The sequence below is a fragment of the Bos javanicus genome, chromosome X (genome assembly GCF_032452875.1).
Source record: "Bos javanicus breed banteng chromosome X, ARS-OSU_banteng_1.0, whole genome shotgun sequence".
In the NCBI taxonomy this organism is placed as follows: domain Eukaryota; kingdom Metazoa; phylum Chordata; class Mammalia; order Artiodactyla; family Bovidae; genus Bos; species Bos javanicus.
Window position 1 is genome coordinate 124463915 of NC_083897.1, and position 25899 is coordinate 124489813.

At 43.6% G+C, this 25899-nt stretch overlaps 1 protein-coding gene and 1 long non-coding RNA gene across 12 annotated transcripts in view; one reads left to right on the forward strand and one right to left on the reverse strand.

The window, feature by feature from the left end:
• The window catches only part of LOC133241996 (uncharacterized), a 52387-nt gene that overhangs the window by 21032 nt on the left and 5456 nt on the right, over positions 1-25899 (reverse strand). For 7 of the 10 annotated variants that reach the window (XR_009734744.1, XR_009734746.1, XR_009734747.1 and 4 more), the window contains exons 1-2: positions 17173-20747; positions 6022-6162 (exon numbers count right to left, since the gene is read on the reverse strand). This is a non-coding gene — a long non-coding RNA (uncharacterized LOC133241996). Of the gene's footprint in view, positions 1-6021; positions 6163-17172; positions 20748-25899 lie in introns of those variants that run through there. The other 3 variants (XR_009734740.1, XR_009734741.1, XR_009734739.1) reach the window with 3 other exon arrangements.
• On the forward strand, positions 6514-9671 carry LOC133241995 (melanoma-associated antigen B4-like). 2 transcript variants are annotated; one of them, XM_061407849.1, is made up of 2 exons: positions 6514-6611; positions 7677-9671. In XM_061407849.1, exon 2 carries the CDS (start codon positions 7738-7740, stop codon positions 8767-8769), a length of 1032 nt encoding a protein of 343 aa, XP_061263833.1. In that variant the 5' UTR covers positions 6514-6611; positions 7677-7737; the 3' UTR covers positions 8770-9671. The 2 variants fall into 2 exon arrangements, with proteins under 2 accessions (XP_061263833.1, XP_061263832.1); XM_061407848.1 differs by having other exon boundaries at positions 6515-6616; positions 7677-9643.

A 25899-nucleotide genomic window follows, 5' to 3' on the forward strand; every position in this document is an offset into this window, starting at 1 on the left:
ATGCTGGGAGGGATTGGGGGCAGGAGGAGAAAGGGACGACAGAGGATGAGATGGCTGGATGCCATCGCTGACTCAATGGATATGAGTCTGAGTGAACTCCGGGAGTTGGTGATGGACAGGGAGGCCTGATGTGCTGTGATTCATGGGGTCGCAAAGAGTTTGACACGACTGAGTGACTGAACTGAACTGAACTGAAAAGAAATTCATGAACCATTTGTATTGTCTTTATGATCTGGAAGTAGGTAATATGTCCCTGAAAGAGAGATTTTCATGGTAATGTGAAACATGACCACAGAAAATATTGAGAAACCAAAAAGCAATTAAGCAAATATAAAGGAAAAAGCTGTTAATTTGTAGTTTGCCTTATTTCCTCTAACCATTTTTTTTTGTTAAAAATAAAATGTACTTTGCCTTAATTTGGCTCATTTAAGAGTATTTATTTCTTTTGTCCCAGTGCACTGCATAGTCTCTGCTATCTACTGGATAAAAATAACCTCAGATAGGAAGGTGGTATTTTGGATGTTCATAATAATCATAACTTCCATTAAATTAAAGACCCGTGTTTCTTATTCAGTATGACTCTGCTTTATATGTAGTACATGCATTCCAGCATTCATGCAGGATAGGATTTAGCAGACTCCATTTATAGATGGATAACTTGCAATTGTCTCAAGTTCACAAGACTGATAAAGTGACCTTCATCAGACAAGTCCCCTGATGTGCACTAGTCCAGAGTCCTTCCCTTTCTTTGCAAGAGCAAGCACTGAGGAAATCTCTTTTCACCAGTGATATATTTGGTACTGTGACTAGGACTCCTGCCACGGTGAACTCCAGTGGTCTTGCCCAAACTGCTGGCTGGAGACCCCTGACTTTTGCTCTATCTCTCCCATGAAAATTTGCTTGCTGTCACTCTCTGCTTTGTTCTCTTTCCATGACCCACAGGGCAAGATCTGGGTCAGCTCACTGTGTCATGGCTCCTCTAAATTAAGAGCTGCGAGGAGTACGCCCAGGCTGTGCATACCCAAAGAACACTTGAGTGGCAGTTGACACTGTCTTAGGCCTGGTAGACACAGAATTTCCAATGGTGAAGGCACCTACTGAGGCCAAGACTTTTCTCCTCTCAGTCTTTGTCATTTCCTCTATGGCTCTACCCATTTTGAGGTGAGAAGTTTAACCGAGAAGACTGCATGATGTTCAAATTAAGACCAAACAAATAATCAGGGACTTGACTGGGTGAGTTTCTTCTCTGTAAGTCCTCGAGCTTAATCCCAGTGTGGTCCCGGAACCAGAACTGCATCAGGGGCCAAAACTGGGGGACTCTGCATCCTTCTCTAGATTTTTGGCATAACTCACCGCACCCTGACCTTACACTGTGGGCAATCCCCTCCCTTCTGGGGATCTCAAGCAGACTTTACCTATAAAAAGGGCAATGTGTCCTGGAACTGCAAGCTGAGGTTAGGAACAGAGAACTGCAGAAACTATTGGCATGAACAACTCTGTCCAAACATCTACATTAAGAACCTTGACTGACCTCTAGCATGGCTTCTAACAGCAACCTAAGGCCACGTTCTAGGACAACTCGGCTACCCCTGAGTTCCTGTTTAGAAAAGTTCAAGGCTACCAAAGGAATCTGTTCCAGCCAACATCTGACATAAGCCCCTCATCTTCCTTTACTGAGAGTGTCTATTTAAAACAAAGATCAAAAACAAAACAAAACAAAAAACCCTCACGATTACAAGAAAAGTGTGACGGAAATAAACTAGAAATTGATATCAAAAAGACAGCAGGAAAATTAAAGATTATTTTCAGACTAAACAATAAACATCTAAATAACACATGACCCAAAGAGAAAATCTAATGAGAAGTTTTAAAATATTTTTAAAAAATGAAAACAAAATTACAGCTTATCAGAAGGTGTGTGATACAGCAAAATCAGTAGAGGTATACACAGCATTGAGTGCCTATAACAAAAAAAACCCCTACAATTAATAACTTAAGCTTCTATACTAGTAAACTTGTGAAAGAAAAGAAAAAGCAGAGGAAGAATAAATCAAAGCGGAAACCAATGACACTGAAAAAAGGAAGGTAATGCAGAAAAAAACAAAACCCAAAGAAATTTCTTTAAAGATACAAAATAAAAAGAAGATAAAATTCTCCCCAGGCTAAACAAGAACAAAGAGAGAAAACACAAATTAAATTACTAATAGTAGAAATGAAGGAGGGGCCATTACTACTGATTCCATGGACATTAAAAGGATAATGAGTGAATATTATAAACAACTCTGTGCCTAAAAAAAGGAAAGGTTCCACTGAGAAACTGCTTGAAGGTGTAACTTAGCACCACTTTCACAAAGAAAAATAGATACTAGGAATAGGTCTGTATCTATTAAAGAAATTTAATCTATAACTCATAAGCTTCCAATAAAGACAGTAACAGATCCAGATGTTTCCACTGATGAATTCTAACAAAAATTTAAGGAAGAAATGACAATTCTCTACAATCTCTCCCAGAAAATAGAAGCAAAAGGAACACCTCCTAATTCCTTTTCTGTGAGGTGAGTATTACACTCGAATATCAAAATCAGATGAAGAAATTAAGAGAAAAAAATTGAACACAAATATCTCTCATAAACATAGAAGCCAAATTCCCAACAAAATATAAGAAAAGAAACCTAACAATCCATAGCAGGAATTACGTACTATATCTAAGTAGGATGCATTTCAGATGTGCAACATTTGAAAATCAGTAATCATAAATCATAATAACAATAGTCTAAGGAAGATAATCACAAGATGAGATCAACAGATGAAGGAAAAAAATCATCTGATAAAATCCAACACCCATTCATCATAAAAATTCTCAGCAAACTAGATACAGACAGGCATTTCCTCAGCTTCATATACAACATCTGAAAAGAAATACAGGTAAAACATCATACTTTATAGTGAGAAGACAGATGCTGTCACACTAAGGTGAGGATATCCCTTCTCACCATGCCTATTCAACACTGTACTGAAAGTTCTAGTCAATGCAATGAGATATGGGAAGGAAGCAAAAGATACAGATATTTGAAAGGGAAAAATGGAATTATAATCATCAACAATAAGAAAACTCCAGGCATTAATAATCCAGGAGTATATGTTAATAAGGTTAGCATATTATAAATATATAACTACTATATAATTAATATATTAATAAAGTTAATCTACTATAGAATTAACATATTGATAAAGTTAATACATAATAGTCAATTCTTTTCCAAAAAAGAGATGGAACTTGCAATTAAAAACCTAATACCATTTACATTAGCATCAAAATATATTAGGAATAATTCTTTAAAATAATATGTATAAGATTTACATGAGTAAAACTCATAAACTGCACTGAAAAAAATTAAAGAAGATCTATATAAATAGACACGCCATGTTCATAGATAGGGAGATGCTGTATTGTTGAGATGTCACTTATTTCCAACTTAACCTAGATACTTAATGCAATTCTGTTTAAAATTCCAGCAAGATAGCTTGTAGATAGAAGCCAACAATTTAAATTTTATGTCAAAAATGAAATGATCCATAATACCCACTGAAGTCAATATTAAAAGTCAAAGTTAGAGAATTGATATTACTGGATTTCAAAACTTACTTTAAAGCTACAATACTCAAGACTGTATGCTATTAACAGAATAATAGACAGATCAATGCCACAGAACAGAAAATCTAGAAACAGACACCCCAAACACTCAACCAACCTTTAACAAAGGCGCAAAGGCAATTCAATGGAAAAGGACAGTCTTTGAAACTTACAGTCCTGGGATAACTAGACATCCATATCTAAGAAAAATGAATCCAAATACAAACTCTAAACCTCTCAAAATAATTAACTCAAAGGGAATCACAGACCTAAATGAAAAACTCGCTATTTATAAAAAATTGCAGGGACATCCCTGGCAGTCCAGTGTTTAAGAATCAACACTTCCACTGCTGGGGGAAGAGGTTTGATCGCTGGTCAGGGACTAGGATTCTACATGCCATATGCAATAGGCAAGAAAATCTAGAAGATAACACAGGGGCAAAACTTGAGTTTGGTAATGAGATTTTAGGCACAACACCAAAAGCACAGTCCATGAAAGAAAATAATAAGCTGAACCTTGTTAATATTAAAAACTTCTATCTGCAAAATATACTGATAAGAGAATGAGAAAGAAAGGCCACAAAAGGGTAGTTATAAATCTATTTGCAGGGCAAGAATGGAGACACAGATGTAGAGAACGGGCATGTGGACACATCGGGGGAAGCAGACAGTGAGACGAATTGAGAGAGTGGCGTGGACAAATATGCACTACCATGTGGACGACAGGCATGAGGGGAAAGTTGCTGGGTGACACAAGGAGTCAGCTCTGTGACAACCTAGAGGGGTGAGGTCAGGGGTGGGAGGGAGGATCATGAGGGAGGAGATATATGTATACTTATAGCTGCTTCATACAAGAGAACCTGACATACCATTTAATTATCTTCTAATTAAAAATAGTTGTTAAAAATCTATGAATTTAAAAACTAGGAAAAAAATCTAGAGAAGTACATATAACCACTAGAGTTATATACAACAATGCCAAATGAATAAAAGTCAGAAGTAATGAAAAGCAAAAGATCACAGTAATAACTTGATTCTCAAATTAAAAATCTTAGAAAACAGGACAGGAAATATTCAAACATGTAAGAGACTTCAAAAATCTGAAATTAAAAAAAAAGATCACGGCAGCAAAATCATCCAGTTGGTCTGGAAGAACAAACAGTTACTTACACCAAGCAACAGAAAATGCACCATAAACAGAAGCAACCATAGAAAAAAATTACCTACAAAGAAACTAGAAAAATGTATACAGTCTTCATGGAGGCAACAAGAAGAATTTCCTGAGAGTCTTAGGAAAAAGAAGGCTCAAACAGAATAGTATGTTATGTATACTCATGAAGAACAGATATTGTAAGACTGTCAAATTTCTGTAACTCCTTTACAGATTTAGTACCACATTCAGAGTAGCTGAGACCACAATGAAACACTGTCTTCTGCTTTTTGTAGCCAGAAGTAACCACGGAAATCTTATGGAAGGAATAAAGAAAACTATTAACAAAAGTGAAAACATAAATAATCCCTGATGGACAGTAAGTCTCCACTGAACTTGACCCTATGTGTGCCCAGGTGGGGAGTACTTAAGAGACTGGCACAGATGTGCAGGCTGCAAGGGAAGCAGACAACAGGATCAGCTGCAAAAGGCTTTAAACTTGAGCCCTGGATTCTTCCACTCTGCCCTGGGATCATGAATCTCCACTGCTTCACTGAAGGAATCTGAGGCAGCATCTCCGAGGCCCCGTGCCAGGACCATGGGGCACCAAAGTTTGGCTTGGATGTGGCAGTACGGCCCAGATCATGAAATAACCAGCACAAAGTTTGTTGTGTGTGTGCTTAGCCACTCAGTTGTGTCTGACTCTTTGCGACCCCATGCACTGTAGCCCACCAGGCTCCTCTGTCCAAGGGGAAACTCCAGGCAAGACTTCCAGAGTGGGTTGCCGTGTTCTCCTCCAGAGGGGTCTTCCCAACCCAAGGATTGAACCCAGGTCTCCCGCACCACAGGCAGATTCTTTATGGTCTGAGCCACCAGGGAATGCTAGTCGATGAGAACTGGCCCTTTTAAATGATCACCTAATAGATTATCACCCAGGGACTAAAACGGAAAAGTTAGTATCACAGTAATTGTACAAAATGACCATCTCAGAACTTTTGAGCAATGACCCTGCAGTCGACTGAGAGCCCACAGTGAGAACTGTCAGGCTAAGGAGCCCCTTCACTTACTCTTCTGGAATTGTATGAGCATGGTTGGGGACAGGGGTGGACTTATACCAGAAAGGGAAGGATTTCCAGGCCCTGTCAGCAGTCAATATGAATGAAGTTTCTGAGTGAGATGTGAGGGGTTCCACACCACAGAAGACAGTCTCCCATCCCTCCCTCTCAGCTCATCTTACCTGTAGCAGCCATTTCCAGGAACCCTCGGGTAGAAATGGTGAGATGAGACGTATGTGCATTTCATACCAGGAGACTCGAGGGTTCACACCTTCAACATGAGGCCTTGGCCTCAGGTCAGCAGACGGGACGTAGCCCAGAATCTACAGGGGTTAAGGGAAGCCATGGAAAATGACAGAGCATCGCTTACTATAGAAGAGAGAGCCCAAGAGAGCCTTCGGTGTTGGTCTCATGGGCTCCAGGAAGGCTGTTAGGCTTGGGCTCCCCAATTCTTCCTGTTGGGAGTGCTGACACGAGTGAGAGGCATGGAGTGAGCCAGCTGACAGTTCAGGACAGGGACGTCCCAGGACCCCTTAAGAGTCAAGCGAAAGTCCATGTGCCAATCCTGTGAGAAGCTCCCCCGGAACCCCGCCTGTCCAGGTCCCGCCCCTGCTGTCCTCCTGGAGCCCAGATGCGCATGACAGGAAGTGACGTCCTCCTAAGCACGCTGGGGGAGCGACGCCATCCTTGGCAGTGCCGGTATCTCTGAGAGCTGCCGTTGACGGTGGCCAGAGGGAGCAGTCCCAAGTGTCATCGGGTGTCAAGATCGGAGGTGACGTGAGTTACGAGTGCAGGGACAAGTCTCTGTACCCCCATTCCCTTTTCCCTCTGAAAAGAGGGGGCCACACAGCCTCCGGCCGCCCTACCCCTGCACTCAGACCAGAGGATCCGGCCTAGCTCTCAGGCCCCAAGACTATCCACTAACCCCTAGGGGGTCTCGGGAAAGAATGCCTCGGTCAGGCTCTGCTGGACCCCAGCTCCGTTCAGTAGAGAAAGAGCGACGAGCCCTGTGGAGTGAAGGAGGGACCCCCGGGGGGACTGAGGGTCTCCATACACCAGAACGGCAGCCATGTGTAACCCCCACTCACCGCCATTTGGCTGCGGATTATCCGGGCAGCCGCCGGGCAGCTGTAAAGGCTGGGGGGCTCCCTCACTGCGACCTCGGACACAGGACACTCAAAGAAGAGGGGACTTTGGTCTGAGGGGCTGGCAGCTGGTCAGTAGAGGGAGGATGTCAGGGTTCGGGAAGATTCAGGATGAGGGCCATCTTCCCCGACAAACAGGCGACTCAGGACCCTCCCCTGTGCTCAGCGCTACCCTCCGGCCAAACATCGGGAAGTGGGGCAGCGGTCTGAGAGGGGAGCTTGGAGCCTGGTTGTGAAGGGGCAGCCACGAGACAGCAGAAGGGCAGGTCCTGGGACCCTTCAGTGGGGGGCTGAGTATGCCCTCCTCTCCTCGTCTGGGGTGACAGGGAAGGTGGCACCATCAGTTTCAGACAGGAGAGGGAAGGGGCTGGGTACGGGAAAGGGGGCATTCGATATGGGGGTGTCTCGCACCAATTTTCATCCTGACTCTGAATGTCAGCTGAGAGGACCTGCCTCCCCTGCCAGCCCCCACTGGTCCCCCTTTTAACGCCCAGGCAGGACTGTCTGCTGTGCCCCAGGGCTCACTCTGCCTTGCTACTCAGTGGTTTCAGGGGACAGGCTGACCAGGAGAACAGGAGCCCGTGGGTCCTAGAGCACTGGCCTCGAGGATCCCCCAGAGGCGGCTTCCATTCAAGCCAGGGAGGACTCTCCTTGCTGAAGGTTCTCACAGCATGTCCTTGTCCCTCCTCCAGGTGCCTTCCTGCCTGCTTTCCTGCCCGCACTCCCACCTGCGGTCCCTGACCTGCTGTCACCATGCCTCGGAGGCAGAAGAGCAAGTCCCATGCCCGCAGGAAACGCCACGAGGTTCAAGGGGACACTCAGGAGGCCCAGGCCAGTGCTGCTGCAGCCCCGAAGGAGGAGTGCCCCTCCTCCCACTCTTCTGCCCCTCAGGGTTCTCCCCCGAGCTCCCCTGCTGCTGGCGATGGCCAGGAGCTTCAGGGAGCCATGGCCCCTAGCTCTCCTGATGCAGGGCCTTCATGTGCAGGATCTGATGAAGGTGCCCAGGGCCCTGAGGAGGAAAGTTCAGGTGCCTCCCAGGCAGCCCCTTCCACTCAGAGCACTCGCAAAGATCCTCTGGCCAGGAAGGCCAGGAAACTCGTGGAGTTCCTGCTGGAGAAGTACACCAAGCAGGAGCCCATCACGCAGAATGCCCTGATGAAAATCGTCAGCAGGAAGTACAGGCAGCACTTCCCTGAGATCTTCAGTACAGCCCGTGAGCGCGTGGAGCTGGTCTTTGGCCTGGAGATGAAGGAAATCGACCGTAGAGGGAACATCTACACCCTCATCAGGAAGCTCAACCTCAGGGGAAACGATTGTCGGCGTGATGAGGGGGCGCTGCCCAAGTCCCGTCTCCTCATGGTGCTCCTGGGGGTCATCTTCATGAATGGTAACCGCGCCACTGAGGAGGAGATCTGGGAATTCCTCAGTATGTTGGGGATCTATGCTGGGAGGAGGCACTGCATCTTTGGGGAGCCCAGAAGGCTCATCACCAAAGATCTAGTGCAGAAGGAGTACCTGAACTACCGCCAGGTACCCAATAGTGATCTTCCACGCTACGAGTTCCTTTGGGGCCCAAGAGCTTGTGCTGAGACCAGCAAGATGAAGGTACTGGAGGTTCTAGCCAAGTTCCACGGTAGGGTCCCTAGTTCCTTCCCAGACCTTTATGACGAGGCTCTGAGAGATCAGGTGGAGAGAGCAGAGCAGAGAGGTGCGGCCAGGGCTCCCACCATGGCTGAGGCCAGTGCCCCTTCCAGGGCCAAGTCCTGCAGCTCCTCCCACATTTAGGGAGGGGGGCAGGGCACTTTGTTCCCTTTGTGTTGGAAGAGAGCAGTCAACCTCCTAAGTAGTGCAGAGTCTTAGGGGTGGAGGGAACAAAGCCCATATCTTACAGTTTAAATGGTAAGCGAGTTTAGGTCTAGTTTCTTTTAACAAAATATATATCTGTTTTATTGTATTCACATGAGAAATACCTAATGAACAATGATTTAAATTAGAAATGTAAAGAGGTGAAGGAGGTGTTTAGTATTTTCAAATGTTCTTACTTTTGATAAGGTTTATTGTGCTTAAGAATTCAAATGTATGAATCATATAAATCATAGTTTCCAGCTGTTTTAATGTTTTAAAAGTTTGGGTATTTGTAAAACACACTGAAAGTACTGAATATATTGTTCACAATGCAAACAAGATAACATGACATTAGAAGAGAACTTTTCTTGAAGAGTAGTGAAGCTTCTAAAGTGTGCATGGTAGTGGGGGTTAGATCACATTTCTTTCGATCACATTTCTCTTTCTGTTTCACATGAGTAACTTCTACATATTATTTGTTTAGTTTTTTTGTTTTTTTTTTTTTCCAATATTTTTACTTCTAAGAGGTTGTTTTTCCTCAGAGTATTAATTTGGTAATGATACTGCTGTTATATTCACTGCTGTTTTAAAAGTTTTAAAGGTACAGTTTTGGTAGATATAAAAGAAATTCAGGATCCATCTGTATTGTCTTTATGATCTGAAAGTAGGTCACATAGCACTGCAAGAGTGATTTTCATGCTAATGTGAAAGAAGACCACAGAAACTTTTGAGAATCAAAAAGAAAATGGAGAAAAGAATACAGTAAAAAGTCTTTAAGTTGTGGTTTACCTTTCTTTTAAACTTTCTTTTAGTAAAAATAAAAAAAATACTTTGACTTATTTAGCTCATTTAAGAATATTTGTTTCTTTTGTCCTAATTCACTGCATATTCTCTGCTGTCTCCTGGATTAAAAGTAAACTCAGATGGGAAGGTGGTATTTGAGGGGTTCATAGTAATCATAACTTCCACTTATTACAAACCAATACTTAATCAGTATGCCACTGCTTTATATGTAGAACATGCATTCCAGCATTCATGCAGGATCAGATTTAGCAGACTCCATTTATGCATGGATAACTTGCAAATTTTCAAGTTCACAAACTGATGAAGTGACCTTCCTAGGACTAGTCCCCCGACCTGGATTGGTGCAGAGCCCACAATGTGTCACTTCTCCCAGCCTAAGCCAGGCATATTGTTTCATTCATTTTTCCTCTAAACACTCCAAAAAATGTGTCTCGTTGGATACATGGGGCCCTGTCCCAAAGAACTGTTTTGGAATAAAGTTTAGAAAATGCTGATAAATGAATGGTATGAAAGAAGACAAAACTACTCAGGGACAATGTGGTCATGAACACATGCAATGTCAGATACCCTGAAAAGATCAATATGCCCTCATTTATCCTTCTTGATTCTCAGGGACATAGAAGCCTTAGCTTAAGCACTGTGTCCTCAGGTCAATGGATGGAAGAGTCCCAGCCTCTGATATTTATCAAGGGGAAGATTTTAGGACACTAGGGGTCCCACAAACTATATCCTGCTTCTTGCCTTGTGTGGCCATGGGGAGAGCAGTCTGTCTGAGGTATGCCTTCCTTTCCTGCAGGGCAAAGGTGGAGGGGTTTTCAGGGAGTTGAGCATCTTGGTCTTTTGGCAGCAGCTCCAATTCTGCCCAAGTAGGAGATCCTAACAGGCCTTCATAGGATTTACAGTGAGGACACTGGGTGCTGATGAGTGGACCCCCCCCCACCCATAGCAAGGGGGATGGCACGGAGGAACAGGCAAGGGTAGCCAGGGAGTAGCTCTCTCACGCCCGCTTCTGTTGTCTCAAGAAGGCAAAAGCCTTGGCCACAGGCCAGCTGATTCAGCCAGTAGAGAGGGTGGATTCCCATATGCTACCAGAAGTCAAGATAAGAAACCTGATCTAAGACAGGGGGACCACTTGACTCCAGAAGAGAGGGGAGCCCTAGAATGTTCTCCTCCTCAGAAGGCCCCAGTAGCTTTGCACACATCTGGTTCATCCTGTCTTCCAATCCAGAACTTCCAAGAAAGTAATGCCTTTGTTCTGAGGAGCACAGCCTCAGGTGAGTGGAGGCTGCAGTCTGGGTCTGGTCAGGAGTGAGGATGAGGTCCCTGAATGAGGGGCAAGAGGACCACTCAGCCCAGAACAGGGGAGAGTGTGGAGGCCCACCCCTGATATCAGTCCTATGAGACCCAGGAGAAAGCTTTCTGGCTGAAATGTTCTCTTTCCTCTGGAGTGGTCTCAGGGAGCTGAGAGCCTTAGTCTACTGGGAGAAGCCTCACTTCAGTACAGAGTGGAAGCTACTGACTCCAAGTGAGAATAAAGGGACGGCACCTAGAACACAGCCCTGCCCCTCTACCCCTCACACTGGCAAATTTGGGAATGTGGGCATGATGCACCCTACACATTTCTTTTTAGAGCATCTCAGGAGGTGAGGTGTTGGGGCTCAGGGGTCAACCTCAGGACGAATTCCAGGTCATGCCAAGAGTCAAGTAGAGGACCATGAGGATTAAGGAACCACTCACACTATACCACTTTTATAGAATCCCTCCCCTCGGGTCAGCCATGAGTGACCACAGGTTGGCAGCCCTCACATCCTCTGAGGAGGTCTCAGGGAATTTAAGGCTGTAGCATGAGAGGACAGGCCTCGTTAGGAGATGGGAAGTCAGTGTGGGGACCTGGAGAGAGGACAGTAATAGTGAAGAGAAGGAGGAAATACAGGTCTTCCTAGGAGCCTGACTGAGGACAGGTGCAGCCAGCATTCAGAAGGCCTCAATTTCCAGTCACAGCTTTCTGTCCTGAGAGACCACAGGTAGATGTGGCAAGTTAGGCAACCTCTACTTTCTTCTATTCGGTCTCAGAGAGTTGGGGGCCTTACTCTGAGCACATGTCCTCAGGTAAATAGGAACTTCAAGACCTCCCAACAGTTCCCAGAGGACCCCTGGTCATTTCTCCAGAGGAGCTTCAGGTAACCCTTGATGTGGCAGGGAAGACAGTTCTTTCATACGTGGGTCAGCTACTCTGTGCAGACTGATTTCCCTGGGCATTTGTCCTTCCAATCCTCCATGATAAAGGGAATTGAAGGAAGGCTTCAAACCAAGTGGCATGCTCCTCCCCTCAAGTCCTTGCTAGGCAAGTTTACCTTTGATGTTTCTGCACATGCATAGCTGCCCCTTCCACTTGTTGGGAAGAAAATTGCTCACTAAATTCCAGACAATAGTCCAAGCTGGAGACCTTCATTAGAAGGCTCCCACCAGGAGAATCAACAACTCTTGGCTCCAGGAGCCTGCCTCCATATGACAGGGATAGAATAGCATAGGATACAGGTAGCTGTCCCAGGTGATTCTGTGGAAAAGAATCCACATGCAATGCAGGAGATGAAGGTTTGATTCCTGTTCTGGAATATCTCCTGGAGGAGGAAGTGGCTACCCATTCCAGTATTCCTGCCTGGAGAATCCCATGGACAGAGAGCCTGGAGTGCTGCAGTTCATGGGGTTGCAAAGAGTCAGACAAGAATGAGGCCTTGACCACAGACAGACAGACTGGAAGATCTAGAAGTCTAGGACGCAAATAGAGGTAGAGAAACATAGGAACAATTGGTAGACCATTGTAAGTTAACATCGTTCAAGAAAGGTATCAGAATGTAGTGGAAGAAGGCAGGTTTGTTTAAATATAAAGCCATAAATAATACATGAGATGTTCCCCAGGCCTTTAGGTAAAAGAGGAATGTCACGACCCTTCTATCCATTTGAAGAAGTTCTACAATAATCCAAGTTTGACCTCATAAGGTCAGACACTCTCCTGCTCCAAATGAATTGGGAGGCAGTGATGTAAGCCTGACCTGTACTCAAATAAGGCAGTCTTTCCTAGTCCTCCACTTTCCATTGACTATAGAATGTATTCCACTTAATCGTCCAGGCAGAGTTCCGTCACCTGACTGCTTGCATCTCTTACAAGCATCCTATATTAATCTATTTCTTGCCTAACACTTTGCCTCTTGCTGAATTCCTTCTGTGCTGAGACACAAACAACCTGAGCTGCCCTAAGACCAGCTACCAGGTGAGTGATTCTAATTAAAAGACCATGGTTCAAGTCCCAAACTGGATTTTTGGGGGTTGGAGTCCTGGCCATGTGGATTTGAGTCAAAACCTGATGTGATAGGTTTCAGCTAGAGGAGGTCTCCATGCCACCCCTTCGAAAATTTTAAACTATGGCCTGTTAAACTGGCTCATAGGGCTAGAATGAAAGTCACTTTCTTCTGCATTTCTCTGCACCTAGACTCCCAGTATCTTTGCCTTTGGTGTCCAAATCCAGACACTGTATGCCATGAATGCCTCCATTTTCTGTTTATAAAATTCAAGCTGAGAGTGTCTACAGGATAGGGTGAGAATGGACAAACAAAAGAAAAGAAAAGACATTGAGCTAAAAATTTTCTGGCTACCTTCTGAAATATGGCTGTCCTGGTGCCTCAGACGGTAAAGAATCTACCTGAAATGGCAGGAGACCGGGGTTCGATCCCTGGATTGGGAAGTTCCCCTGGAGAAGGGAATGGCAACCCACTCCAGTATTCCTGCCCAGAGAATCCCATGGACAGGGATCCTGGAGGGCTACAATCCATGGGGTCACAATGAGTCAGACATGACTTAGAGACTGAACAACAACAGCAATCTCCTAACACTTCTTCTACTTTACCACTTCTTGCTGCAACTAGTGAAGCCCATGCGTCCTAGAGCCTGTGCTCCACAGTAAGAGAAGCCACCACAATGAGAAGCCAGTGCACCCCAATGAAGGGTAGCCCCTGCTCCTCGAAACTAGAGAACACACACGCAGCAAGGAAGAGCCAGCACAACCAAAATGAAATACATAAATAATTTCTTAAAAAAATACTCAGGGAAGACACAACGGCCCCTGGGGCGAGAACTGAACCACATTCTGCCCAGCAAGATCACAGGTGAGGGATGCCACAGCCATGAAAAGTCCATAAGGGAATTCAGTGACACCCGAAGCCCCTTATGAGCATTCATCATTTCCTTTTCAGATGGGTAACTGACTGTCCATCGCTGAAGACTTGCCCTTAGGATTCCAGCGAGGTCCCTTATGTCCAAGTCTTCCTTGCCTTTAGGAAAAACTCTGAACTTTGAAAGACTTGCCAGGTAGACTCTGCTGGCTTGGCAATGCTAAATTTGCCTACAAAAGCCTTTTCCCTTCTCCAGATGATACTAACCATCAGCCAGCCACTGAGCCCTGTTCACAGGAACTCTTTCTGGACAAAAGAAGGAGTCTCTTGGACCACAGACCTCTTCTTCATTTGTACTCAGCATTGAACACCACTACTCCCGGCCCCCATCACCAATGCTTTGCCCTCTAACCTGGGACTCCAGAACTCCTTAAACTCTATCCACCTCAGGAAGTCATAGGGCCCACCAGACTTCCATAAGAATCTGAGTTCCCCTCTCCACGCAGGATCTCAGTTGGATAAAACAAGATTAGGGACAATTCTCAGATGACCCCAAAAAATATCTAGACAAGTTTAGACATCTATGACTTTTGAATTAACCCAGAAGGACATTTATATCATCCTTGCTCAGACACCCTCTCAGGCAGAAAGGACAACTATATACAGATTCAGCACTCAGCTGGGAGACAGCTATCACATGACAAACTCCCAACCGTTTCCCATGGGAACGATGGCTGTTCCCTGTTCAGAATCTAATTGGGAGTATAATACTTGAGCCAGGTTAGCAGCCAGGGATGCTTTGTCTTCCTCTTCCCCACCTGAACACTGGTGATCAGAGCACACCCAGAAAGGCTCCCTGTTCTGGCCAATGACCACCACTAGGCTTCCAGCCATGCCAGGACCAAGCAAGACAAAACTGCCAGCACGGGGTGTCACAGGTGCGACTAATGTAACCCAGGGTTCATGATGCCATATTTATAAAAATAGCACTGTGGTTTCTGTCTTCCCTCCCACTCCATGGATTTTGCTTGGGTACTCTTGAGTAACTGCCTGCACACTAGGAGAAAACTTATATAACCTAAAGCTGTCCATCAACTTGTCAGTCAAATGTCACAAGACACACATGACCCTACCACATGGCAGGACCGCTTCTGGTTTCCAGACAGCCTGCTCTCATCCTTCTCAGGAGTGTAATTTTGCTCTGCTTAATAAAACTGCTACTTAAAACTGCCCTGTCTCTCCAATAAATTCTTTCTCTTCGGGAGGACAAAAACAGGAAATCAGTATTCCGCTGGTGAAAATATGGATCACATATTTATTACTGTTTATCAGGTTCCAGTTAAAGTTTTTATATTTTATAATGCAGATTTAGAAACTTTTGATTGCTGTGTGATCTAGAACAAGAAAACACAGCAATGGAAGAGGGATTTTCATGCAAATTTGAAGAGACTCTGTGGTAAAATAACTTAGATCAAGTAAAAAAGAAAAGAAAAAGTAAATTTTGTTAAGTTTTTGGTTTTGTTAAATTCTTTTCATACTCCTTTTTAGTAAAAGTATTTCCTGAGTTTATTCAAGATTGTGGGAGAAATTAAATAGTAATACAGTAGACAACTTTACCATTGTCACTCGTATTTCCAACCACTAATTGAGTATCTACTCCTTGGAATGCTCCATGGCAGAACTGGGGATAGTAATAAAAAGAAGCCTGAGCCACTGTCCATAGAAGGTAAGTGTCTATAAGTTGCCACCATATCAAGCAGATGGGGAGATACCCTTTGCGACCTAAACATATGACAAGTTGAAACAAGGGATGAGAACAGAGGAGGTTTCAGATTAGAGCAAGTCAAAAGTAAATGCTTTGAGGAGACAGATGTGGGCGCTTTGGAACACTGCAGTTCCCTTGAGGATGTAATTTGAAGTTAGGTGGGTTGGTGGGCTAAATGAGGCTGAGTGAATTGAGGGCAGGGGGTGACCCTCAAATGCGGGGTTTAAGTTGAGAAGTTGAAGAATGGAATGGAAGATTACCCTTGATTCTTACTTTGAGACTGTGGGTAAAACAGAGAGACTCTCCACCTGGGACAGGAATAAAATGGGTTCTGTGCTCCTGCCCCAGTATAGGGAAATACAGTGCACAAACTGGGGATTTAACCCCACTGCCTCCAGGGTGTTTGCCAGAAAAAAGGATGGTATTTCCTTGAACTGAGATATCTAATACCCACTGTAACAGCACTCTCCACACTGGGGTCAGAGGCCACTATGTTACAGAAATGTTCTACTACCTATTTTAAGCATAATTTGGGGAACTTCAAATGAAGGCTACACTTTTGGTGCTGGTGAAATTAATGAAAATAGGGGGTGGTGGTATGGATGAAAAGGCAACTGGAAGGGAAGATCTTTGTCCTTGACACAAATTCTAGAAGTTCTGAGTAGCATACAGGCAGGGGAGATTCCTCTACATTCAAATGGCATATTTACAAATGGGGAAATTTTATTTAGTTTTACTAAGCAGAACTTGGTTCATTCCAAAAGTGCCACATATTTCTGATATCTCATGCAAGTAAAAAAAAAAAAAAATTCACAAAAAGTTGATACTATGGTCTGTGGTCATAATTATCAGAGGAATAAATGTCATTCTTTGAAATCCATTATTGCAAGAACTTTATAAATATCACATACATTACAATAGTTCTACAAAATAGGGTTTAGAAGACTCACTTTGCAGATTATGAATTTGGTAATCTTCTCAAGTTCACAAGACTTGTGACAGAGCTGGAAATAGACATTTGGTCTGCATCTGTCGAGAGGCCACACTGTTCCACTCCTCCCAGCCTGAGGCAGACCTAGTGTCCTTCAGTTCTCCTGTCATCTCACTACTCCAAAGTGTATTTCAGAGGTTTCTGTTTCAAGACGGTGGTGTAGGAGGATGTCTGTTTGTCTCCTCCTGCACCATAACTGCAACTGGCTGTTGAACAACTATCAACAGGAGGACACTGGAACACACCGAAAATGATACCCCACGTTCAAAGAAAAAGTGGAAGTCGCAACAAGATAATAGGAGGGGTACAATCACAATGAATTCAAATCCCATACCCCTGAGTAGGTAATTAGAGAACAAAAATACCAAAGAAGTTCTCCCACGATTGTGAAAGTTCTGCACCTCACATCAAGGAACCCAGCCTGCGGTTCTCACAAAGGGACTTGGAATTCCCTGGTCATCTGACCTTGAAGGGCAGTGGGATTTGATTATAGGACTCCCAGACAAGTAGGGGAAACAGACACACCACTCTTGGAGGGCACAAACAAAGTCTCACATGCACCAAGACCCAGAGAAAAGGAGCATTTACTCCACAGGAGACTGAATCAGACCTACCTCCAAGTGTTCGACAGTCTCCTGTGGAGGCATGGATCAGCTGGGGCTCACCACAGGGATGGGGGCACTGGCAGAAGCAGTCCTAGAGGTCCTCCTTGGCGTAAGTCTTCTTACAGGTCAGCATTAACTCTGCCATAGAGAACACAGACCCATCATTCAAAAAGAGACAAGCACTCTAATGTTCTCTGCAGGACTGTTTACAACAACCAGCACATGGAAGAAACGTAGATGTACATTGACAGATGTAAGTATAAAGAAGCTGTGGAGGCATATGCGATGGAATATTGTTCTTGTTATTTTGTCACTAAGTTGTATCCGATTCTTCTCAGACCCCAAGGACTGTAGCTCACCAGAATCCTCTGTCCTTGGGATTTCCCAGGTAAAAATACTGGGTGTGTTGCCACTTACTTCTTCAGGGTATCTTCCTGACCCAGAGATTGAACCCACGGCTCCTCCATTGACAGGCAGATTTTTTACCATTGACCCACCAGGGTAGCCCAGTGGAATATTACTCAGCCATAAAAATGAACAAAACTGTGTCATTGTTAGAGAGGTGGATGGACCTAGAGAGTGTCATACAGAGAAGGAAGTCAGAAAGAGAAAAACAAAGATTGAATATTAACGTATATATGTCGGATCGAGAAGAATGGCATAGGTGACCCTATTTGCAAAGCAGAAAAGAAGACAGTGATATAGAGACCAAATGCATGGTACCAAGGGGGGAAAGGGTTAGGGTGGGAGGAATTAGAATATTGGGATTGACACATAAACACTATTGATACTATGTATAAAATAGACAACCGTTGGGAATATACTGTATAGCACAGGGAACTCTCCTTAATTCACTGGGATGTCCTCAATGCGAGGGAAATCCAAAGTGAGAGGATATATGCATATGTATGTCTGATTATTTAGTGTGGAATAGAAGCTAACACAACATTGTAAAGCAACATACTGCAAGAAATATTTGCTGCCATTGACTCTAAACAGTGACTGTAAATGTACTTTTATTTAAACATTCCTTGACTTTCCGACGGAGTAGGCAATGGCACCTCACTCCTGTACTCTTGCCTGGATTTTCCAAAGAACAATGCAAAGTAAATCAGATTTTTCCTTCATAGGCTGTTATTTCACAGAGTGTTTTTATATGTTAACATGTATCTTTCAAAATGTAAATGTTATACAAAGGAAACTAGGATTAATAACTTTTTAAATTTCTCTTCTTTACTGTAATTGGTTTTACTATCCTAGTTAGTATGGGGGAGCAAAACATGCCATCTCAAAATGTCTCTTTTGATACACAGATTATTCTAACTGAAAACAATCAAGGCCAAAAGATTCAGAAAGGAACCTGACCTTTGGCCTAACTGCCTGAAAGAACGTAGACAAAGGTCCTGTTCCCTGGAGAGAACTATGACCAGAGACAGCGGCAAAGATTATGGGCAAGGTGTGGTGGCGAAATCTTGGCAGGGCGTAAAGATGAGAGTCCACTCTGTGGCCCGGGGTCTCTGCCTGGCACAGAAAATATTTGTTTACCAACATTCCCTTTCCCATTTCCATGTGAACTGCCTTCCTATCCTTTCAAGTCCCAAAGAACTACCATTAAAATGATCTTTTCTCTTTGGCTCTGGGCTTTGGCCATGTTGATGAATATTCAGTTTTCCTGGGTCTCTCTCACGGCTATGTGTTATTATACTTTTATTTTATCCTATTAATCTATCTGACATCAGTTTAATTCTTCGACCACCCGCAAAAACCTAGAAGGGCAGAGGGAAGTTTCATCCTCCTCCATATTAGCTACATCTCACATATTTCTCTCTGTGTTCAAAATCCTTAATGAGGTATTCAATAACAAACGAATGGCTACAAATATCATTAATGATTTTACTCATATTGATATAATTACATATTTCTTTATGCTTTTTTAATTTTTATTTATTTATTTACTGAGCATTACCCCACCCAATAGAGCAAGAGCCAGGTTTCCTCATAGCCAGTCCCTCCCATGAGCAAGCTTCCACAAGCCTCTTAAACCCATTCTTCAGAGGGCAGACAGAAGAACTACAATGCCCTATCCTCTAGAATGAAAACCACAATCACACTAAGCTAACCTAAATGATCACGTGGATCACACCTTTTGTAACTCAAAAGCTACAGGCCAGGCTTTGCAGGGCCACCCAAGGTGGACGGGTCATGGTGGAGAATTCTAACAAAATGCGTCCACTGGAGAAGAGAATACCAAACCACTTCAGTATCCTTTCCTTGAGAACCCCATGAACATCATGAAAAGTCAAGAAGATATGATACCAGGAGATCATACCAGGGGGAGATACCTGAGCCCCCCAGGTCAGTACGTGTCTAATATGCTATTGGGGAAGAGCCCAGAAATAGCTCCAGAAAGAATGAAGAGACTGGGCCAAAGTCAAAACGACGCTTAGTTGTGGATGTGTCTGGTGGTAAAAGTAAAGTCCGATGCTGTAAAGAACAGTACTACATAGGGACCTTGAATGTTAGGTCCATGAATCAATGGAAATTGGTCAAGCAGGAGATGGCAAGAGTGACCGTCAACATTTTAGAAATCAGACAACTAACATGGACAGGAATGGGTGAATTTAATTGAGATTACCATTGTATCTGTGGGCAAAAATCCATTAGAAGAAATGGAGCAGTCTCATAGTCAAAAAGAGTGCAAACTGCAGGTACTGGGTGTAGTGTGCACAAGGACACAATGTTCTTGGTTCATTTCCAAGGCAAAGCATTCAGCATCACAGTAATCCAAGTCTATGCTCCAACCACTGATGCCAAAGAAGCTAGAGTCCAGTGGTGCTATGAAGATGTACATCACAGCCTAGAACTACCATCCCCCCAAAATGTCCTTTTCATAATAGGGGACTGAAATGGAAAAGTAGGAAGTAAAGGAATACTTGCAGCTGAAAATGGACAAGCTCTACATAGTCTGCATAAACATGACCCGGAGCTCACTCTGGCTCAGATCATAAGCTCCTTATGGCAAAATACAGACTTAAGTTGAAGAAAGTAGAGAAAATCACTAGGCCATTCTGATATGACCTAAATCAAGTTCCTTATAATTGTACAGTGGAGGTGAGGAATAGTTTCAAGGGATATGATCTGGTGGAAGACTGCCTGAAAAACTAAAGATGAGGGTTCAGAACAAGGTATAGGAGGTGGTAAAGACTATCACACAGGAACTAAAAGAGAAAACTTCGTACCCCCAAAATTGTACCAAAGGACAGAAATGCACCTCAGAACTTTTGAGCAATGCCCCTGCAGTCAATTAAGCCCATAGTGAGAACCGTCAGGCTAAGGAGCCCCTTCACGTACTCTGCTGGGATGGTGTGGGGCATGGTTGGGGACAGGAGTAGATTCATACCAGAAAGGGGAGGATTTCCAGGCCCTGCCAGCAGTCAATATGAAGATCCTGTGATTGTGCAAAACCATCTTGGTTATAATGGGGCATCTGAAAGCACAATGAGTACAAATACCTACTTTATCTCCTAAAAGATAAGCTTTTTTAATTTTCAGATATGACACATTGAGACTTGTCACTTTGTGTAAGTTAGCACTTCTGCATATAGGAGATTCTGCCACTGTAACGAATGCATGGTAGCAGCACACAACCTCCTGAGATTGGCAAGGTCAGCTGAGGATTTGACTTACTTGCCATCAACTGCTGTAATCAAAAAATAGATGGATATTGTTAATTCTTGTGTGATATTGACACCGTGCACCTAAAATAAGCTGTAAAGACTTAGTATGGTTCGATGCTCTACTTACCTTTTAAATGATTTTTGTTATTTAGGTTTATGTGCATAAACACATCATCATCCATCCAGCCTTCACAGCCTTCAGGGTGGGCACATAAGCCCTTAGATGCCACGCAAGAACCTCAGAGAAAGCTCGTGAACATGTAACATGGTTCTCAAAAAGCCTTGCCTCTGTGCTTGGTAGAGCGCACACTCTGAAATGTGCTATGAGAAATATCTGATTCAGCAGGATTATTCATTGTCCCCCTGGGAACTTGGATCCTCTTAATTTGGGCCTGTGGAAAGGGGAGTGGGCAATGGGTGACAACTGGAGGTGCTTTCAACTAGAAAGTCAGTGTCAGCTGAGGATGCTACAGGAAGAGTAAAAAGCACCAGAAAGTTCTGTTGCCCTGAGCACATCATGTGCATTTGTGTAGTGCCATCAACTCCTGCATGCTCGCTCAGTTGTGTCTGACTCTGCGACCCCATGGACTTTAGCCCACCAGGCTTCCCTGCCCATGGGATTCTCTGGGCAAGAACACTGGAGTGGGTTTCCATGCCCTCCTCCAGGGGATCTTCCCAACCCAGGGATCAAATTTGGGTCTCCTGCCTCTCCTGTGTTACAAGCAAATTCTTTACCACTAAGCCACTGGAGAAGCCCATGTATGTACTTATTAACTTTTCTCCAAAGAATTACCTCACACACTCTGATTAATAATGGGGAGCCCCCAATGTGCTCAGATTCCTCAGTCACCTTATATTCTTAAAGGTCCTGCCAAGATTGGGATCCAAGGTCATGGTTTAAAGCAGAAATCCCATTTCAGCCTGTTGGTGGCAAGGACACAGAAGGGAAATGGGCAGAGTCTAGGGCTTATCTTCAGAGAAAGCTCCAGGCCCCAACAAGCATGTGTGCAAGTGCTCCTAAGCCATCAGACCTCTGAGGTGGAGCATAAAAGGCCTTGGGAACACACACATGAAATTTCAAATGATTTCTCAAAAAAACTAAAAATAGAGTTGCCATATGATCCATCAATCCCACTTCTGGGCATGTATCTCGACAAAAATATAATTCTAAAAGATACATGCTAGTCCATAGCAACACTACTTACAATAGCCAAGACATGGAAACAATTTGTGCTATAAGAAGCCTTCCTCAGCCATGTCTTCTGGGTTTCCTCTGGGGGAGTTGTTAAGCACAGCTGGCTTCCTTGGGGGCTTGGGGATGTACTAGATCAGTATTTTGCACCTGAAAACAGAAAACGTTCATTTTTCTAATACAAATAACTTAAGAAACAAAAGACAGATTAATAAAAAGAAAGTACACACAGTTGGGGAAACTGGACAGATACATGTAAATGAATGAAATTAGAATACCTCCTAACACCATACACAAAAATAAACTGAAAATGGATTAAAGACTTAAATGTAAGGCTGGTTACTATAAAACTCTATTAGAGGAAAACATCAGCAGAACACATTTTGCCATAAATAGCAGGAAGATTGTTTTTGTTCCATCTTCTAGAGTAATGAAAATAAAAACAAAAAATAAACACATGGGATGTAATTAAACTTAAAAGCTTTTGCACAGAAAGGAAACCATGAATAAAACGAAAAGAGAACTCTCAGAATGGGGGAAAATATTTGCAAATGAAGCAACCAACAAGGGCTTAATCTCCAAAATATACAAACAGTTCATGCAGCTCAATGTCAAAAATAAGGAAAACAACTCAATCAAAAAATGGGCAGAAGATCTACATAGACATTTCTCCAAAGAAGACATAAGGTGGCCAAGAGGCACATGAAGATGCTCAATATCACTAATTATTACAAAAATGCAAATCAGAGCTACAATGAGGTACCAATGCTGTTGCTGCTAAGTCACTTCAGTCATGTCCAACTCTGTGCGACCCCATAGACGGCAGCCCACCAGGCTCCGCCATCCCTGGGTTTCTCCAGGCAAGAACACTGGAGTGGGTTGCCATTTCCTTCTCTAAAGAGTGAAAGTGAAAGTGAAGTCGCTCAGTCGTGTCCGACTCCTAGTGACCCCATGGACTGCAGCCTACCAGGCTCCTCCATCCATAGGATTTTCCAGGCAAGAGTACTGGAGTGGGATGCCATTGCCTTCTCCGGAGGTATCAATGGTCATCATTTAAAAAATGTACAAACAATAAATGCTGGAGAGAATGTGGAGAAAAGGGAACCCTCCTACACTGTTACTGGGAATATAAACTGGTACAGACAGCCACTATGGAAAACAGTGTGGAGGTTCCTTAAAAAACTAAAAACCAGAGCTAGCATATGATCCAGCAATCCTGGGCATATATCCAGAGAAAACCATAATTTGAAAAGATACATGAACCACTATACTCATAGCAGTATTTACAATAGCCAAGACATGGAAACAATCTAAATAGCCATCAGCAGAGGAAAGGATAAAGAAGATGTGCTACACATACACAAAGGAGTATTAGTCATAAGAAGAATGCAATAATGCCATTTGCAGCATCATGGATGGACCTGGATATTGTCAGACTAAGTGAAGTTAGACAGGGAAAGACAAATACATGATATTGCTTTTATGTGGAATATTTTTTTAAAAGATACAAATTAACTTATCTACAAAACAGAAACTGAGTTACAGATGGAGAAAACAAACTTATGGTTACCAGGTGGTTAGGGGATGTGGGGGTAAGATAAATTGGGACGTTTTATGGACATACACACACCACAGTATATGAAATAGATAACCAACAAGGACCTACTCTGTACCACAGGGAACTCTACTCAATTGTCTGTAACGACCTATATGGGAAAAGAATATAAAAAAAGAGTAGATATAAGTGTATGTATAATTGATCCACTTTGCTGTACACCTGGAACTAACACAACATTGTAAATTGACTATACTCCAATATAAATTAAAGGAAAAAAAAGGAAGAAAGTACACACATTTCTGTAATATAAATTTTATCCAATCTGGGAGGCTTCATAAGGAAATGAAGACTCAAAGAAATGGTTACCCCTGAGTGTTTCTATACTAGGTCTGATGAAGGGTGGAAAGGCATGGGAAGTTTCAACTGGGGGTAACTCAGCAAGGACAGTTCCTTCAGATTCCCTCCAGCATCACTCCATCTGCAGAGAAAGGAATGCTCCTCTCCTTGGGTATGGGGGTGAGGGGCGCCTCTAGCCTGAGGGTCTTATGACCTGCCTCAGGGGAAGGGCAAAGACCTTATCCCTTACCCCCTCTTTAACCCCTGGTAGCCACAAGTTTATTTTCTACATCTGTGACTCTATTGCTATTTTGTAGATAAGTTTATTACTAACCCCCTCCCTTTTTTTAGACTCCACATATAAGTGATGCCATATGGTGTTTGTCTTTCTCTGACACTTCACTCAGTGTAACAACCTCTAGATCTCTCCATATTGTGGCAGATGGCATTATTTCATTCATTTTTAGAGCTGAATAATATTCCATTGTGTATATGTACCACATCTGCTTTATCCATTCCTCTATTGATGGACATTTAGGTTGTTTCCATGTCTTGGCTATTGTAAATAGTGCTGCAATGAACACAGGGGTGCATGTATCTTTCTGAATTATAATTTTCTCCAGATATATGCCCAGGAGTGGGATTGCTGGATCATATGGTAGCTCTATTTTTAGTTTTTTTTAAGGAACCTCCATACTGTTCTCCATAGTGGCTGTACCAGTTTATGTTCCCACTGACAGTGTAGTAGGGTTCGCTTTTCTCCATACCCTCTCTTATTGTTTGTAGATTTTTTTAATGATGGCCATTCTGACTGGTGTGAGGTGAAGTTTTGATTTGCATTTCTCTCATAATTAGTGATACTGACCATCTTTTCATGTGCTTTTTAGCCATCTGAGTGTCTTCTTTGAAGAAGTGTCTACTTAGATCTTCCACCCACTTTTTGATTGTGGTGTTTGTATTCTTTATATTGAGCTGCATGAGCTGTTTATATACTTTGGAGATTAATCCCTTGTCAATGCTTGCCCTATCCATCGGGATGTCTCACTGAGCTTAGGGCATCCAAAAGCTAACTCTTGGTCAGCTCTCCAAAACTCATTTCCTGCTTCTCATCCATTCCCCCTGTTCCAGGAGTGTCCAGACGGATTAGTGTCGAAAACCTGGGCATTGTTGCTGACCACTCGCTCTTCCTCCCCACTTATGCACAGTCAGGTGCTAAGTCCCACTCCAGACCATGTGTCAAGTCCGTTTCCTTCTCTCCCTCCTTCCTGCCACCATCCAGGCCTATAACTATCCTCTCTCACCAGAACCACCCACACCCCCAAGAGCTTCCCCTAGCTTCTTCTTTTGTCCCCTCTAGTCCATGTCTTAGAGTTTTCTCCTTGAGAATAAATTAGATCAGGTCAGCCCTCTCCTTAAAACCTCCCAGCAACTCTCCATTGGATTAAGAATAAGTGAGAGGAATAGAAGAAGCAGTGAAGAGTTCCAAGTTTTGTATACTCCTGGCATGGGAAATTTGAAGATGCATCAACACACACTGGGATACACTTGATAGCTTGAGCACTTTGGATTGGGTTCTCAGATGCCTACACGTCCAGGAAAGTGAGATGTTTGGGGGGCATCCCTGGGCCTGCTGGACTTGGACTCTGTATGTCAAAAATGGATGGGAGCCCAGAATTTATTTTAACTAGTTGAGTACTGCTGGGGGCCAGCAAGAGGCACTCAACTCGTGACAAAGTTCATGAGGAAGGAGGCTCGGCATACGCAAAGGCGGGATCGAGCCTCAGGAGCCCCCCTGGATATTCTGGAGCATCTACCCCCTAAAAACCAGAGTCTGCCTACTTTATTGCTTTGTGCTCTCACCTCTGACTTTACTGGGGGCTGTCTCCCACCACCATCTCGCTCTCTCTGACAAAGAGTTAACTTACAGCTCCAATTAATAAAGTTCCTGGGCAATTAGGAGTGTTTAAATCCAA

Bases quoted from the DNA above. Each gene is read 5' to 3' on its own strand.
- LOC133241995 (XM_061407849.1), top strand. From the start codon at position 7,738: ATGCCTCGGAGGCAGAAGAGCAAGTCCCATGCCCGCAGGAAACGCCAC.